The sequence below is a fragment of the Phyllobates terribilis genome, unplaced genomic scaffold, assembly GCF_046119375.1.
Source record: "Phyllobates terribilis strain yellow unplaced genomic scaffold, ASM4611937v1 Scaffold_8__6_contigs__length_399053987, whole genome shotgun sequence".
In the NCBI taxonomy this organism is placed as follows: domain Eukaryota; kingdom Metazoa; phylum Chordata; class Amphibia; order Anura; family Dendrobatidae; genus Phyllobates; species Phyllobates terribilis.
Genome location: NW_027362768.1, coordinates 312,445,729 through 312,460,759, shown reverse-complemented (window position 1 = coordinate 312,460,759; position 15,031 = coordinate 312,445,729). Strand labels below are relative to the sequence as shown.

General features: G+C 48.5%; 1 protein-coding gene across 1 annotated transcript in view; it reads left to right on the top strand.

Annotated features, from left to right (window-relative positions):
* Positions 1-15,031, top strand: part of SUSD3 (sushi domain containing 3) — a 94,890-nt gene that overhangs the window by 62,321 nt on the left and 17,538 nt on the right. The window contains exon 3 of the mRNA XM_073644554.1: positions 3,819-3,966. Within this exon, the coding sequence (XP_073500655.1) occupies positions 3,819-3,966 (148 nt within the window). The remainder of the gene's footprint in view (positions 1-3,818; positions 3,967-15,031) is intronic.

The following is a 15,031-nucleotide window of genomic DNA, read 5'->3' as shown; positions in this document are numbered from 1 at the left end:
TAGAGTAATGGTGCCAGAAATGTTTTTTTTGCCACACTCTGGGTCCTCTGATAACTGTGGGATGGATGCTTGTACAGTAGAGGTTACCTAAGCATTGTGGTTTATGACATTGATCCCTTCATGGTAGCTGTTTACACGATGGTAGAAGGACACTTTCAGAAGGACAGTGCACTATGCTTCAATGGTCATATAGTCGTGTATTGGTCATGGTAACATGGCAGCGAGTTTTCTTGCTTCATTTGTCTTCACAGCCTTAATAATATACAGCGCTTCGGGATGAGGTAAGATGACCTGTTCAGGGTATATCAGAATCTCCCATCTAATTTGCCGCAATTACCAGAAGCTATCTTGTCCATTTGGCCGAAAATCCTACAGAACGATTTCAAATCTATGCCAGGACAAATTTCTGAAGGTCAAAGGAGGCCCTTCATCTTACTAGACGGAAGTCTCTAATATTGTGTCAGTTTAGTTTATATGGCTATGCTTAGACTAGAGATGAGCCGATCAGGCGAGATTCGAATTTGCTAAATCATGTCGATTTCATTGGGATATTGGAATTGCAGTTGACTCGCCCCCAGGGCCGTGGGGTACTCGGCAGCCGGGCCTTATGGCTGCTTTTGGGGGAGATCACGGTGGCTGGCCCAGTCCATGACCCAGGGCGGTCAGTGCAAAAAGGGGATATTTATAGGGGATTTGTCGTGACGCCACCTGTGGTGTCTGGTGAGGATCACCAGTGCTGCGACAGTCCTCTGAGGCAGGTGTTAGGGCAGCTGGAGATGGAACGGCTCCCCACAGGTGGAGCAGGCCTCAGGGCAGTGGAAACGATGCAGGTTGCACTGGGCGTTGTGGTGCAGGGGGAGCGATGGCACAGCAGAAGTAACGGACAGAGACAGGGGATTTGCTTCATTACCTTTACTGGTGCTGTTGTTAGGTACGGTCCAGGGTACTCCTGGTGAAGGGCGCACTTTTGGACTCTCCCCAGTGAGCGGGTATAGGGCCTCCTGATCCGTTGCTGTCTCTGTGTATGTTCCTGGCCAGCCTGCAACTGATCCTAGACTATGTGTCCTGCTTTTACTTCCCCTGATGCTCAGAAGTAGGACCTCTGGTTGGTAACCACTTTCCCTGGACGTCGGGGCTTTCGTGGTTTCTGGTCCTGTAGGTGTCTAGCTTCAGGTTTGCCAGGGACTTGTAGCCCTCCTGGGATTCCGGTTATCCCTACTGGGTGTATAGGGTCCCTGTAGGCTCGGACCCGGTGTCCGGTTTGTATATCGGGGTGAGCTTACTAGGCTCCTCTGCCCCCTTAGCTCCACTCTCTTTTTCTCCTCGTCGTCGACCACACTCGGGGCCCTCACTACTCGGCAGCTGGCGTGCTGCGTCTCTCTGAGCGTCGGCACGCTCTCTGCTCACTCTGAGCTGTGTTCCTCTCTGAACACTGACTGAGACTCAAACACTCAACTCTGACTGGAACTCACTAACTGAACTGCCTAACTCCACCCTCCCTTTATATATCCCTAACGGGCTCCTTCTGCTGGTCTGAGGTGGTAGGGTGGAGGTGTGTGTATGTGTGAGGGCCTCTTGTGGAGAAGTCCATCCATGCACCCTTCTGGGTTCTGTGGCACCAATGCGCAGCAGGGCGCCACACAGTGAACTTATTCTATGTGAATTGAATGTTCCTTATTTTGCTCTGGAGTCTCTCCAGACCCCAGAGCATTATAAATCTAAAATGTAAAAAACAATCTACTACTCACCTCCCCGTGGCTAGCTACCTGACGTCGAGTCCTGGACAGCTCTTCTTTCCGCCACTGTGCTCCGCATCTTCAGTGTCTTCATTCTTGGAAGGGACTTCTAGATGTGACCTGGCCTCGGTCACTTATTGTGACATCGCATATGTTGCAATGTGATGTATGTGATCAACATGTAGTGACATTCGTGGCCTGGTAGAGCATCATAAAGTAAAGTGGTGGGAGATGCGGCTCCTTATGGCGGAAAGGAGAACAATGGAGGATCAGTATGCAGCCAGCAAGAAGCAGGGAATCTGGAATGGTGGGCAGTGAAATGAGATTTTTTATTTTAACTTTTGCTGATCCTTTATGGTTCAGCAAAATGTTCTGAATTCACACCAAGCAAATTACAAAAAAAATCTGTATTCTGGAGAGTCATAAAAATAATTAAAATCTCCAGAAGGAGAATCTAAACCTCTCTTTGAAATAGAACCACATGTTTAACATATGGTTTAGTGAGGAAATTATGTGTAGCTAGGAGTTGAGAAAAACCCATTAAAACACCAAGGGAAGCTAGGACCCCCTGGTGTTGACAGGTAATTAAGACTGGTATATTTGCTTGGAATGGACATGAAGTCTGGGGTTTGTTTAATAAAAGGAGAAGTAGGCTCCTCTCAGGGATGAGCTGCTGTGATGAAAGAACCTCCCCAGACTTTGTGTCCCCAATGTACATTTATGAATATTGGGGTTAGTGTTGATCAGATATTGATGGGACATACATTTTCATCTTCAGGATTAATAGGGGAAGAATATGCATATTTTTTTCATAACTGTGCGACATGCCAATCATCCCCAAATTAATAGTGCCAGATAGCTGACAACAGCCATGCCATGTTTCCTATCTTTGAAAAGGTAAAAACCCGATAAAAAATATGACAGCGATATCGAATGTCTGTGATCGTCAGGAGTGAAAATATCGTGAATGTTGGGAATCTCATAATTTTCTGAAACTGAAGCCATATCCCATGACCAGCCTTGTTATGAGTCATCAAGGGGAGGTGTGTGGGTGTAAATTAGGTGCTGATAAAGAGACAAGGCAAATTATGATCTATATTTAATGCTGGAAGATACATCGCCGTGTAGACTTGTTCCACATTTAGTAAGTTTCTTTTGTTAATCATGTTTATTTAATGTAATTGTATATGCTGTATTGTTTTGTCCCCGTTATAAAATCTTTTGAAGATTTTTTGTAAACACTGCCTATTTTTCTGGTTTAAATATAAAATTTAATAGTTCTGTTCCTTTTTGTTCTGTAAACCGCACCCCTGAAAGTCATACGCTCCCTGTCAGGTGTCCAATCGGCCTGTATAAACAACTGGTGGTGGCAGCTAATAATCTTTCTTGGGTTATTGCGGAGCTGGCATTGACTGTCCCGCGGGTATATACATATATTCCATGCATTGGTGTATATACCATACGCTCACTGTGAGTTCTCCAATAACCGGCCTAGTAGTGGTAACAGACGCGGCCTCCTTCGTTAATCGTCAGTCAATTGCGTAATTGTCCTGACGATAGCGCTCAGCAGAGATCTGTGACAAAAAGGTAGCAGAGTGGTGGGTTGAACGTGATCCCTCTGACTGTGATCTTTGACATGGAGAATACAGATTTTTATAAAATTTGACTACAGATCAGTACCGCTTGAATAAATTCTCCCATCTCTAGCTTATACTTATTCTCACTAATCCCAGTAATTGCAGTTTTATAAAACTATACATCTAACATTGTTATAGCACCTAAATGCAATGAAACCCTGCCTGAGTCATGAATATACATATATGCAGCATTTATCACCGAGGTCTACTTGGCTTGCTGTTACCAATCCATATCTGTCACCAGGTAGTCTCAAGTATTAATGACATAAAATAAGATAATAAAGAACACTTTGTAACTCGAAGCTTGAATGACATCCAAAATGTAACACATTAAAGACTAGTCTTTAATTCGGCAATAAAAGGGGAGGGGGAGTTCAACAATGGCCTAATGATTAAATGGCTCATCCATTTGGTGTGCTTATCCATAATTTATCTCATTTTACAGCTTTATCAAAATACGAGACGTTTGGATTTAAAGTGGCCGTCATTGCCTCCATCGTGAGCTGCGCTATCATCCTGTTGATGTCAATGGCTTTTTTGGTGTGTTGCCTTGTGAACTGCGTGAAGAAAAGTGAAAGGAGGCGATCGGAAAGGTGAGATGGATGGAAAAAAAAGTTCTGACCACTACTTTATACACTTATATTACTTGCTTTGCTCCTCTTTGATCAGCAAGGACAAGAGGAGGCATCAGACATTTGCCACTGACGATACTTTCCTATTGGTCTGCACATTGTCTCTAATAATATGCATAAATATCCAATCCAGGCCATATTAAAATAGCAAAAGAAAATTATCTTTTTTTATATAGTGCCAGCATATTTTTCTGCACTTTTGCAAGTGGGGAAGTAATAAATGAGTAAAATAACAGTGAGTTTTGCAATGGGTGCAGCACGGGAGAAGACCTGCTGAAACAAAAGATGTAATAATATATTGTATACTGGGTCTTTTGTAGTTTGTTAATATTAAAGCCTTATTCACGTGTCATTTTTGGTCAGTATGTGATCAATATTCCCAAGCCAAAACTAAGAGGGGATCCAAAACACAGAATGAGAGTGAATCTTTCAATTATAGTTTTTCACTCTGTAGGTTCCACTGTTGATTTTGGCTTACAAATGTTAACTAGTGGATGTGAATAGTGCCACATTATTCCACATGATTGGTAATAATTGTAAGGTCACTTTGTGTCCAACCAATGGGACTCAACAATGATCCTAAAAATGGTGGTGCCAAGGTCCTCTGAGTGATTACATCCATGGTCAGGCAGTGCACTACTGCTCCATCCACAGGGAACTTTGGGATTCCCGTTCTCTCCTTGGTTGGACTACAAGTGATCGTACATTTAACATCTATCCAGCGGATTGGTGAGAAAAGTATTTTAATTAAAAAAAACTCTTTAAAGGATAACTATACTTTCAATTAACCTTCCACAACAAATGAACTACATGGTGTGTGTACATGAGGAATAAAACTATTTATGGCTTGTATCCTGCTTTTTCACTATGTTCCCCTCCGCAGGCTCTACCTCTTAATTTGCAATCGACTGTTAGCTGGTAGTAGGAGACCAGCTGCTATGATCTCTCCCATACAGAACATAGAGAGGGATTAATGCTCTTCATTACTTAATTATCATGCAGACAGAAGCGGCAGAAAGTGGGAAATTACACAGCCCTAGTGATCAGTGTAGCTGTGAATCCAGCACTGAAGGTAGATAAAAGAGCAGCATGATCGTTCTGTGTCTCCCTCTGCTTGTTTCCACACTCTGCTCCCCTCATCTTTCCATAGAGTATAATGTACTTGAGTAAAATGACACCTGCAATCCATCTTGTCTGAGCAAGATGGATTTCAGTTGTTTCTACCGAGTAGATGACAAGTTCAAAAGGGAAGTAGGAGGGGAAGAAGTGGAGAAAAAAGCTGATAAAATATGTTATAAAGTTTATTTTATTTACATTTTACAATTAATTTATGCAAATATAGTTAAAATTACAGTTCCATCCTAATTTTTGAAAATTTTAGTTTACTTTGAACAGATTAGGTGGAGACAAAATGGTAAGAACAGTGGAAGATATGGGGACCATAACATGTATATAACGACAATATCTAGACACAGAAGATTATTTTTTTTATTGTACTTATTCCATTGGGAAAAATATTAATAAACAGGAAAAAAAAACAAGAAATAGCTTCATAGGACAACACGATAAAAAAATATATCTGAATGCACCCTAGTAAGTGGCGTCCTCACCTTGCGTGGTTGCACTAGGAAGTGCAACTTCCTTACGGGCCTGTAACAAACAAACAATGGAGCGACTGACAAACCTCCGCAGATAGCGCTGGAGAATATGGAATCGTATTAGCGTATTCCTCTATAATGGTGTAGGAGGATGTACAACGTGTTTCAAAAACATATCACTCTGTCTCTTAACCTAACTTTTAATTTATGGTGGTTTCTACCTGAAGAAGAGAGCGTTATACTCTTGAAACGCGTTGTATGTTCTCCTACTTCATAATATAGGAATACACTAATACGATTGCTTCACTTCTTCTGGATATACACCGGCCAAGATGTCATGGTTTCCTTATTCTCCAATGCTATTTGGAAAAATATGTATTGTCTGATCTAAACAAGTCAGTTAATATTTCTCCCTCTAGGAATATGAAGTATGAATAAAGGGGCATTTCCAACTTGTAAATGTATAGTATATATACCAATGGAACGTGTATCTGTCTGAAGAACAAAGCCCTGTCTTGCAAAGCTGTCAGTGCAGAAGTGATCGGAATTCCTATACAAAAGAATGAGAATTCCGATCACCTTGCAGGACACCAGATAAATGGGGGTCCCATTGGTGGGACCAGCATCTCCTATGCACTTATAACATTTCCTATGGATTTTAAATAAATGAACGAGATGGTAAAAAAATACCCCTTTAATAACAACTCCTTGCCTGGAGCCATTTTCTAATTTGGGTGGGTCCTGGTGTTTTTTAAAGTACTAGTATCCATAGTTTTTATCAGATATTTCAATTTGTACCTCTACAATTTGCAAGCATCGTATAGAAATTCACAGCAAAGCCATGATTTTAGAGAGTTGCATGCTGATTGGCTGGAATCTACATTTGGTTACATTTGTAATGTGAAAACAGTGTCTTGATTGGTTGCCAAATACAATGGCCCCAATTCATCAAGACCAGCGATTCTGTCATCAGTCTTGATGAGGGACACATTGGAGCGGACGCGCCACGCCCCATCTTGCCCCCGTAAGAATGGCATAAAAATTGTGACTTTTCAAAGCTTTTTTTTCCAAAAATCTGTAAAAAAAATCATGGACAAATCGCTCTTCTTTTCTCTTCTTCTGTAGTTTTGATGAATATTCCCCCATTACGTTTTATTTCTGGCTCATTTCTGAGATTTCTTGCCTATCTGCTTGTATATCCACACAACAGCTTTTGTGTTATATCCCGGGAGAGTAGAAGCAAATCATGGGTAATAAACCAAGAATAAATCCGTAAAGAGAAATTAATGTCTTTTAATAAAATGTAGCAGGGGGCACATCCGGACTAAATATCCTCATCAGAACGCAGGAGGTCGTGCCTTCCCTGTTGGATATAAATACATTTGTGCGGCGATACGTCCTCTGTCGTGTAATAATGAAATGCAACCCATTATTTGGAGTTTACACCGTCCATGTAGGAAGCGCTCGCACCGGATTCATTTTTGCGCTGACTCAGTAGTTTCCTTGGTTACCGCTGCTATTGGTTCTCTCATTATAAAACCTGACGCCATGAATTAGCTATTGCTATTGCAACTCGGGAGCTTCAAACACTAAATGCTTCTGTATTTTACATTTTCTGGACGTCAGCACAATTACCTTTATGTTGCAGATTGGCATTTCTCAATATTACTAAGCCAAGCACCCCCTACTCAATTTAATTACGTTACAATATTCTCAAGGCTATGATCATAAACACTGCTATGTACAGAAACGCACAACATGAGGGCAGTGCAAGTACCAGCTAGCAATATGCCATGTCCCCCAAGGCTTTGTGCCTTTTTTCAAGCGCGGTATCAGAAGCGCTGGAGAAGTGAGAGGTGAGTAGCAGAGGGGCTGTAGCGGTGAGCGGTGAGTAGCAGAGTGGCTGTAGCAGTGAGTAGCAGAGGGGCTGTAGCGGTGAGCGGTGAGTAGCAGAGTGGCTGTAGCGGTGAGTAGCAGAGTGGCTGTAGCGGTGAGTAGCAGAGGGGCTGTAGCGGTGAGCGGTGAGTAGCAGAGTGGCTGTAGCGGTGAGCGGTGAGTAGCAGAAGGGAGCGATGAGTAGCAGAGGGGCTGTAGCGGTGAGTGGTGAGTAGCTGAGAGGCTGGAGAGGGGAGCAGTGAGTAGCAGAAGGGCTGTAGCGGTGAGTGGTGAGTAGCTGAGAGGCTGGAGAGGGGAGCAATGAGTAGCAGAAGGGCTGTAGCGGTGAGTGGTGAGTAGCTGAGAGGCTGGAGAGGGGAGCAGTGAGTAGCAGAGGGCCTGTAGCGGTGAGTAGCAGAGGGGCTGGAGAGGGAAGCAGTGAGTAGCAGGGGGGCTGTAGCGGTGAGCAGTCAGTAGCAGAGGGGCTGGAGAGGGAAGCAGTGAGTAGCAGAGGGGCTGTAGCGGTGAGCGGTGAGTAGCAGAGGGGCTGTAGCGGTGAGCGGTGAGTAGTAGAGGGGCTGTAGCCGGGAGCGGTGAGTAGCAGAAGGGAGCGGTGAGTAGCAGAGGGGCTGTAGCGGTGAGTGGTGAGTAGCTGAGAGTCTGGAGAGGGGAGCAGTGAGTAGCAGAGGGGCTGTAGCGGTGAATGGTGAGTAGCTGAGAAGCTGGAGAGGGGAGCAGTGAGTAGCAGAGGGGCTGTAGCGGTGAGTAACAGAGGGGCTGGAGAGGGAAGCAGTGAGTAGCAGAGGGGCTGTAGCGGTGAGCAGTGAGTAGCAGAAGGGCTGGAGAGGGAAGCAGTGAGTAGCAGAGGAGCTGTAGCGGTGAGCAGTGAGTAGCAGAGGGGCTGCAGAGGGGAGCGGTGAGTAGCAGAGGGGCTGTAGCGGTGAGCAGTAAGTAACAGAGGGGCTGGAGAGGGAAGCAGTGAGTAGGAGAGGGGCTGTAGCGGTGAGCAGTGAGTAGCAGAGGGGCTGGAGAGGGGAGCGGTGAGTAGCAGAGGGGCTGGAGAGGAGAGCGGTGAATAGCAGAGGGGCTGTAGCGGTGAGTGGTAAGTAGCAGAGGGGTGCAGAGGGGAGCCGTGAGTAGCAGAGGGGCTGGAGAGGGGAGCGATGAGTAGCAGTGGGGCTGGAGAGGGAAGCGGTGAGTAGCAGAGGGGCTGGAGAGGGAAGTGGTGAGTAGCAGAGGGGTTTGAGCGGTGAGTAGCAAAGGGAGAGGGGGAGGTGAGTGGATGAGTAGCAGAGGGGCTGGAGAGGGGAGCAGTGAGTAGCAGAGGGGCTGTAGCGGTGTGCAGTGAGTAGCAGAGGGGCTGCAGAGGGGAGCGGTGAATAGCAGAGGGGCTGGAGAGGGGAGCGGTGAGTAGCAGAGGGGCTGAAGAGGGGAGCGGTGAGTAGCAGAGGGGCTGTAGCAGTGAGTGGTGAGTAGCAGAGGGGTGCAGAGGGGAGCGATGAGTAGCAGAGGGGCTGGAGAGGGGAGCAGTGAGTAGCAGAGGGGCTGGAGAGGGGAGCAGTGAGTAGCAGAGGGGCTGGAGAGGAGAGTGGTGAGTAGCAGAAGGGCTTGAGCGGTGAGTAGCAGAGGGGGAGGTGAGTGGGTGTTGAATAGCAGAGAGGTGGGTGAGGTGAGCAGTGAGTAGCAGAGGGACCGGAGAGGTGAGTGGTGAATAGCAGAGAGGTGGATGAGGTGAGCAGTGAGTAGCTTCAGGGCTGGAGCGGTAATAAGCAGAGGAGCTGGACAGAGGCGCGTTGAGTAGTAGAGGGGCTGGAGCGGTGAGTAGCAAAAGAGATGGAGAGGGGAGCAGTGCGTAGCAGAGGGGCTGGAGATGGGAACGGTGAGTAGCAGAGGGGTTGGAGAGGGGAGCGGTGAGGGGTTGGAGAGGTGAGTAGCAGAGGGGCTGGAGAGGGGAGCTGTGAGTAGCAGAAGGGCTGGAGACGAGAGCGGTGAGTAGCAGACGGGCTGAAGATGGGAGCAGTGAGTAGCAGAGGGGCTGAAGAGAGGAGTGGTGAGTGGCAGAGAGGCTGGAGAGGGGAGTGGTGAGAAGCAGAGGGGCTAGAGAGGTGATTGGTGAGTAGCAGAGAGGATGGAGAGGGGAACGATCAGGAGCAGAGGGGCTGAAGAGGTGAGTAGCAGAGGGGCTGGAGAGGGGAGCGGTGAGGGGTGGAGAGGTGAGTGGTGAGTAGCAGAGGGGTTGGAGAGCGGAACGATGAGGAGCCGAGAGGCTGGAGAGGGGAGCAGTGATGGGCTGGAGAGGTAAGCGGTGAGTATCAGAGGGACTGGAGATGTGAGAGGTGAGTAGCAGAGGGGCTGGAAAGGTAAGCGGTCAGTAGCAGAGGGAAAGGTAAGCGGTCAGTAGCAGAGGGACGTGAGAGGTGAGTAGCAGAGGGGCTGGAGAGGTGAGTAGCAGAGGGGCTGGAGAGGTGAGAAGCAGAAGGACTGGAGAGGTGAGTAGCAGAGGAACTGTCGAGGTGAGAAGTGAGTAGCAGAAAGGCTAGAGAGGTGAGTAGCAGAGTTGCTGGAGAGGGGAGCGGTGAGGAGCAGAGGGGGAGGTGAGTGAGTGAGTAGCAGAGGGACTAGAGAGATGAGTGTTGAATAGCAGAGACGTGGGTAAGGTGAGCAGTGAGTAGCAGAGGGGAGCGGTGAGGGGTGGAGAGGAGAGTGGTGAGTAGCAGAGGGGTTGGAGAGCGGAACGATGAGGAGCAGAGGGGCTGGAGAGGTGAGTAGCCGAGGGGCTGGAGAGGGGAGCAGTGATGGGCTGGAGAGGTAAGCAGTGAGTAGCAGAGGGACTGGAGAGGTGAGTAGCGGAGGGGCTGGAGAGGTGATTGGTGAGTAGCAGAGGGGCTGGAGAGGGGAACGATGAGGAGCAGAGGGGCTGAAGAGGTGAGTAGCCGAGGGGCTGGAGAGGGGAGCGGTGAGGGGTGGAGAAGTGAGTAGCAGAGGGGTTGGAGAGCGGAACGATGAGGAGCAGAGGGGCTGGAGAGGTGAGTAGCAGAGGGGCTGGAGAGGTGAGTAGCAGAGGGGCTGGAGAGGTGAATAGCCGAGGGGCTGGAGAGGGGAGTGGTGAGGGGTGGAGAGGTGAGTAGCAGAGGGGTTGGAGAGCGGAATGATGAGGAGCAGAGGGGCTGGAGAGGTGAGTAGCAGAGGGGCTGGAGAGGTGAGAGGTGAGTAGCAGAAGGACTGGAGAGGTGAGTAGCAGAGGAACTGTCGAGGTGAGAAGTGAGTAGCAGAAAGGCTAGAGAGGTGAGTAGCAGAGTTGCTGGAGAGGGGAGCGTTGAGGAGCAGAGGGGGAGGTGAGTGAGTGAGTAGCAGAGGGACTAGAGAGGTGAGTGTTGAATAGCAGAGAGGTGGGTAAGGTGAGCAGTGAGTAGCAGAGGGGAGCGGTGAGGGGTGGAGAGGAGAGTGGTGAGTAGCAGAGGGGTTGGAGAGCGGAATGATGAGGAGCAGAGGGGCTGGAGAGGTGAGTAGCCGAGGGGCTGGAGAGGGGAGCAGTGATGGGCTGGAGAGGTAAGCAGTGAGTAGCAGAGGGACTGGAGAGGTGAGTAGCGGAGGGGCTGGAGAGGTGATTGGTGAGTAGCAGAGGGGCTGGAGAGGGGAACGATGAGGAGCAGAGGGGCTGAAGAGGTGAGTAGCCGAGGGGCTGGAGAGGGGAGCGGTGAGGGGTGGAGAGGTGAGTAGCAGAGGGGTTGGAGAGCGGAACGATGAGGAGCAGAGGGGCTGGAGAGGTGAGTAGCAGAGGGGCTGGAGAGGTGAGTAGCCGAGGGGCTGGAGAGGGGAGCGGTGAGGGGTGGAGAGGTGAGTAGCAGAGGGGTTGGAGAGCGGAATGATGAGGAGCAGAGAGGCTGGAGAGGTGAGTAGCAGAGGGGCTGGAGAGGTGAGTAGCAGAGGGGCTGGAGAGGTGAGTAGCAGAAGGACTGGAGAGGTGAGAGGTGAGTAGCAGAAGGGCTAGAGAGGTGAGTAGCAGAGTTGCTGGAGAGGGGAGAGGGGAGCGGTGAGGAGCAGAGGGGCTGGAGAGGTGAGTGGTGAGAAGCAGAGGGGTTATGGAGGTGAGCGGTGAGTAGCACAGAGGCCGTAGAGGGGAGCGGTGAGGGAAGTATAAGGTTTCGTTGTTTTATTTTTTTTAACCTTTTGATGTCTCATTATGGTTCAGAAAAATGGTATTCAGCAGTCGCTATTTTGCTGAATTCGCATGACAGTAGGTTACAAAAAATCCTCAATTTGGTGAATGCGGATTATGTAAAATTTGAGTAGAATTCAATTCTACTGCAATTTATTCACCCATCTCTATCCAGCAGCACAAATGTGCCACAGGTCTGAATTGTCAATCATTCTGGAGAGCACTGCCCCCTGGCAAGCAGGAATTCAGAAGGCAGGGGAGTGGTGAACTATGGAAAATGCATCATGAGACAATGCCTTTAAAAAAAAATGGGAAAAAAAAACCCTCAGCCAGTCTTGCTTACTATGGGTGCAAAGTTGCAGTTGCATAATCCAAGTCTAATGCTACGAGAAGGGTTTCCTTTTACAGAATTTCAATGATTAGCAGAATATGAAGTGTATTTGAGAATTTCCTCACATTCCCGAGTACAGATTGGTTATATGACTTATAATATCTTCCAAATTAATTTTCTTCTGACACCTGAAAAAAGAGACATTAGACTCCTCTTTAATCGGCCTGGGGAACATTATGTTTTTGCTAAGCTTAAATTGAAATTGTGTTAAAGTTAATTAAGTGGAAAGTAAAACTAAAAATAAATGAAGAAGAGGAAAGCCGAGGAGAAAAACGACACATAGAATTATCATCAAAATATACTTGCCTTATGCGTTGGGTTAAATTAATTTTACTTATCATTTGTATTATAAAAATACCTTTTAAGTGTCTAATGGACATTTTGTTCAGAAGATAAAGCCCATAATTGCCATTCACATAGTCCCTGGATTTAGGAGACAAATTCAGTGTGTATTTAGAATTGAGACAAAGGCTTTGGACTTAATCGGTGAAAGTGACTGTGTTCTACTTATTAGGTTTTGGGGGTAAGTGGTGGCATTGATGTTACTATTCGTAGGATTCTACCATAATTTATTTTATTTATTTTATCACAATAGGTCCAAAATTCACTGCTGGTGGTTGGAGCTCTCTTCTTCTAATACAGATACATTTCTGAATAATTGCAGCCTCCAGAAGAGAAGCTGACTGTATTTAACAGCACTGGCTATTCAATTACTGTCTTAAAGGAGTTATCCAGAACTATATTAGGGTTTTTTTGGCTCATAGTAAAAAAGACTAACAGGCAGGTAGTTGCAGTTTGTTCTACCCAGCACAGAGTTCCTGACAACAATTCTGCTGCTTCACGTCAACAAAGCAGCTCTTCTTCTTCCGTGCTGCTCTGTCAAAAGTGCGTAACTGTAGGTGTCTTGCTGATTGACAGCCGGCTCCCCGCAGTAAGGCAGCGGGGAGCCGGCTGTCAATCATCATGACATTGACAGTCACACCCTGTCAACAGAGCAAAGAGCAAGAGAAGCTACTGCTCTGTTGATGTGTCGTCAGCAGAAGCTGCAGAATCGGTGCTGAGCACAACAGGCAGGTAGGTAGCAAGTACCTGCCTGTTAGGCTCATAGTAAAAAATGATTATAGTACTGGATAATCCCTTTAAGAAATTAGTGTTTTATATGAAATGCAAGGAATGACTGTAATGCACACGCCCGGGCTGAGTGGCGTGTGCGTGTATATGTAGTGATTCCACTGGACCGTGCCGGAGAGTGAATGCCTGGAAGGGCATAACTAAGTATCCACCTGATCCGACCAGGGTCGCACGACGGCATACGACGCCAGTGCACCAAGGAGGAACCGAGCAGAGGGACCAGGTGCTAATCCAGGACAGACCCCGGACACGGCTGTTGACCCACACAGGGGAATACAGAAACAGGCAGGTTAGGCTGGCACACAGACTGCTGGGTATAGGCAGACAGGGCTGGTATGCAGACTGGCGGATGCTGGTAAGCACGACTGGTATGCAGGCAGGGAGGTACTGGCAGGTACGACAGGTTGGAGCACCGAGTGGATAGGACCCAGTACAGACTGGGACTCAGGAACAGAACCGCAGATGCGGTGGACAAACAGCAGAGTGAGGCCGCCCAGAGCGGCGAGCAAGAGCAGAACAAGATGAGACTGCCTGGAGCGGTGAGCGAGAGAAGAGCAGGACAAGGCCGCCTGGAGCGGTGAGCAAGAGATGAGCAGGACAAGACTGCCGAAGCAGCGAGCAAAGGGTCAGAGCAGAGCGAGACTGCCGGAGCAGCGAGCAAAGGGAGCAGAGCGAGACTGCTGGAGCAGCGAGCAAAGGGTCAGAGCAGAGCGAGACTGCCGGAGCAGCGAGCAAAGGGTCAGAGCAGAGCGAGACTGCCGGAGCAGCGAGCAAAGGGTCAGAGCAGAGCGAGACTGCCGGAGCAGCGAGCAAAGGGTCAGAGCAGAGCGAGACTGCCGGAGCAGCGAGCAAAGGGTCAGAGCAGAGCGAGACTGCCGGAGCAGCGCGCAAAGGGTCAGAGCAGAGCGAGACTGCCGAAGCAGCGAGCAAAGGGTCAGAGCAGAGCGAGACTGCCGGAGCAGCGAGCAAAGGGTCAGAGCAGAGCGAGACTGCCGGAGCAGCGAGCAAAGGGTCAGAGCAGAGCGAGACTGCCGGAGCAGCGATCAAAGGGTCAGAGCAGAGCGAGACTGCCGGAGCGGTGAGCAAGGCAGAGCAGGCAAGAACCGCCGGAGCGGTGAGCAAGGCAGAGCAGAGGGGACAGGGCTCTGTTCACACGGAACAGACTGGAAGGGAAAGGCAGAACCAGGTACACACAGGATACTTGCAATGAAGTAGCGAGAGGACTCTAAACTCACAAACGGGAGTACAGGGACAACGAGTAGGAGTTAGGTACGGGATCAGATTCTGCAGGAAAAGGGAAGATACGGACATAGAGAAAAACAGGTAACAGGCTAGGAGAGTATTCAGACAAGAACAGACACAGCAGCAAGATACAGGAGCGGGTCTAGGTATGCGGCCCCAAGAAGGCGGAACGAAAAGGCTAGGAGCGTGTTCAGACAGGAACAGGCAAGATACAGGAACGGGTCTAGGTATGCGGCCCCTAGAAGGCGGAAAGAACAGGCTAGCAGCGTGTTCACACTGGCCTGGAAATACAGCCTCCAGGATAGGCAGAAGACAACAGGCTAGAAGATAGTTCAGACAGGACACAGTTCAGACACGGGAACTGATACCGCAAGGCAGGAAGCATAGACAAGACCTGGCACATCAGTGACTGGAAGCCAAATGACAGAACACAATGCTCAGGCATGGATTCCAGGGAGGAGCTGGGTTAAATACCAGATGACAGACAGCAATAGGCTGAGGATGCACAAGGGGTGTGCCTGCAGCAGCTACAAGAAGCAGGAAGTGATTGTGCGCCACCCTTAAGCAGCAGAAACAGAGGCAAGCAGACAGCATGGAGGGAAGCCAGGCTAGCAGACTGGACTGGAGATC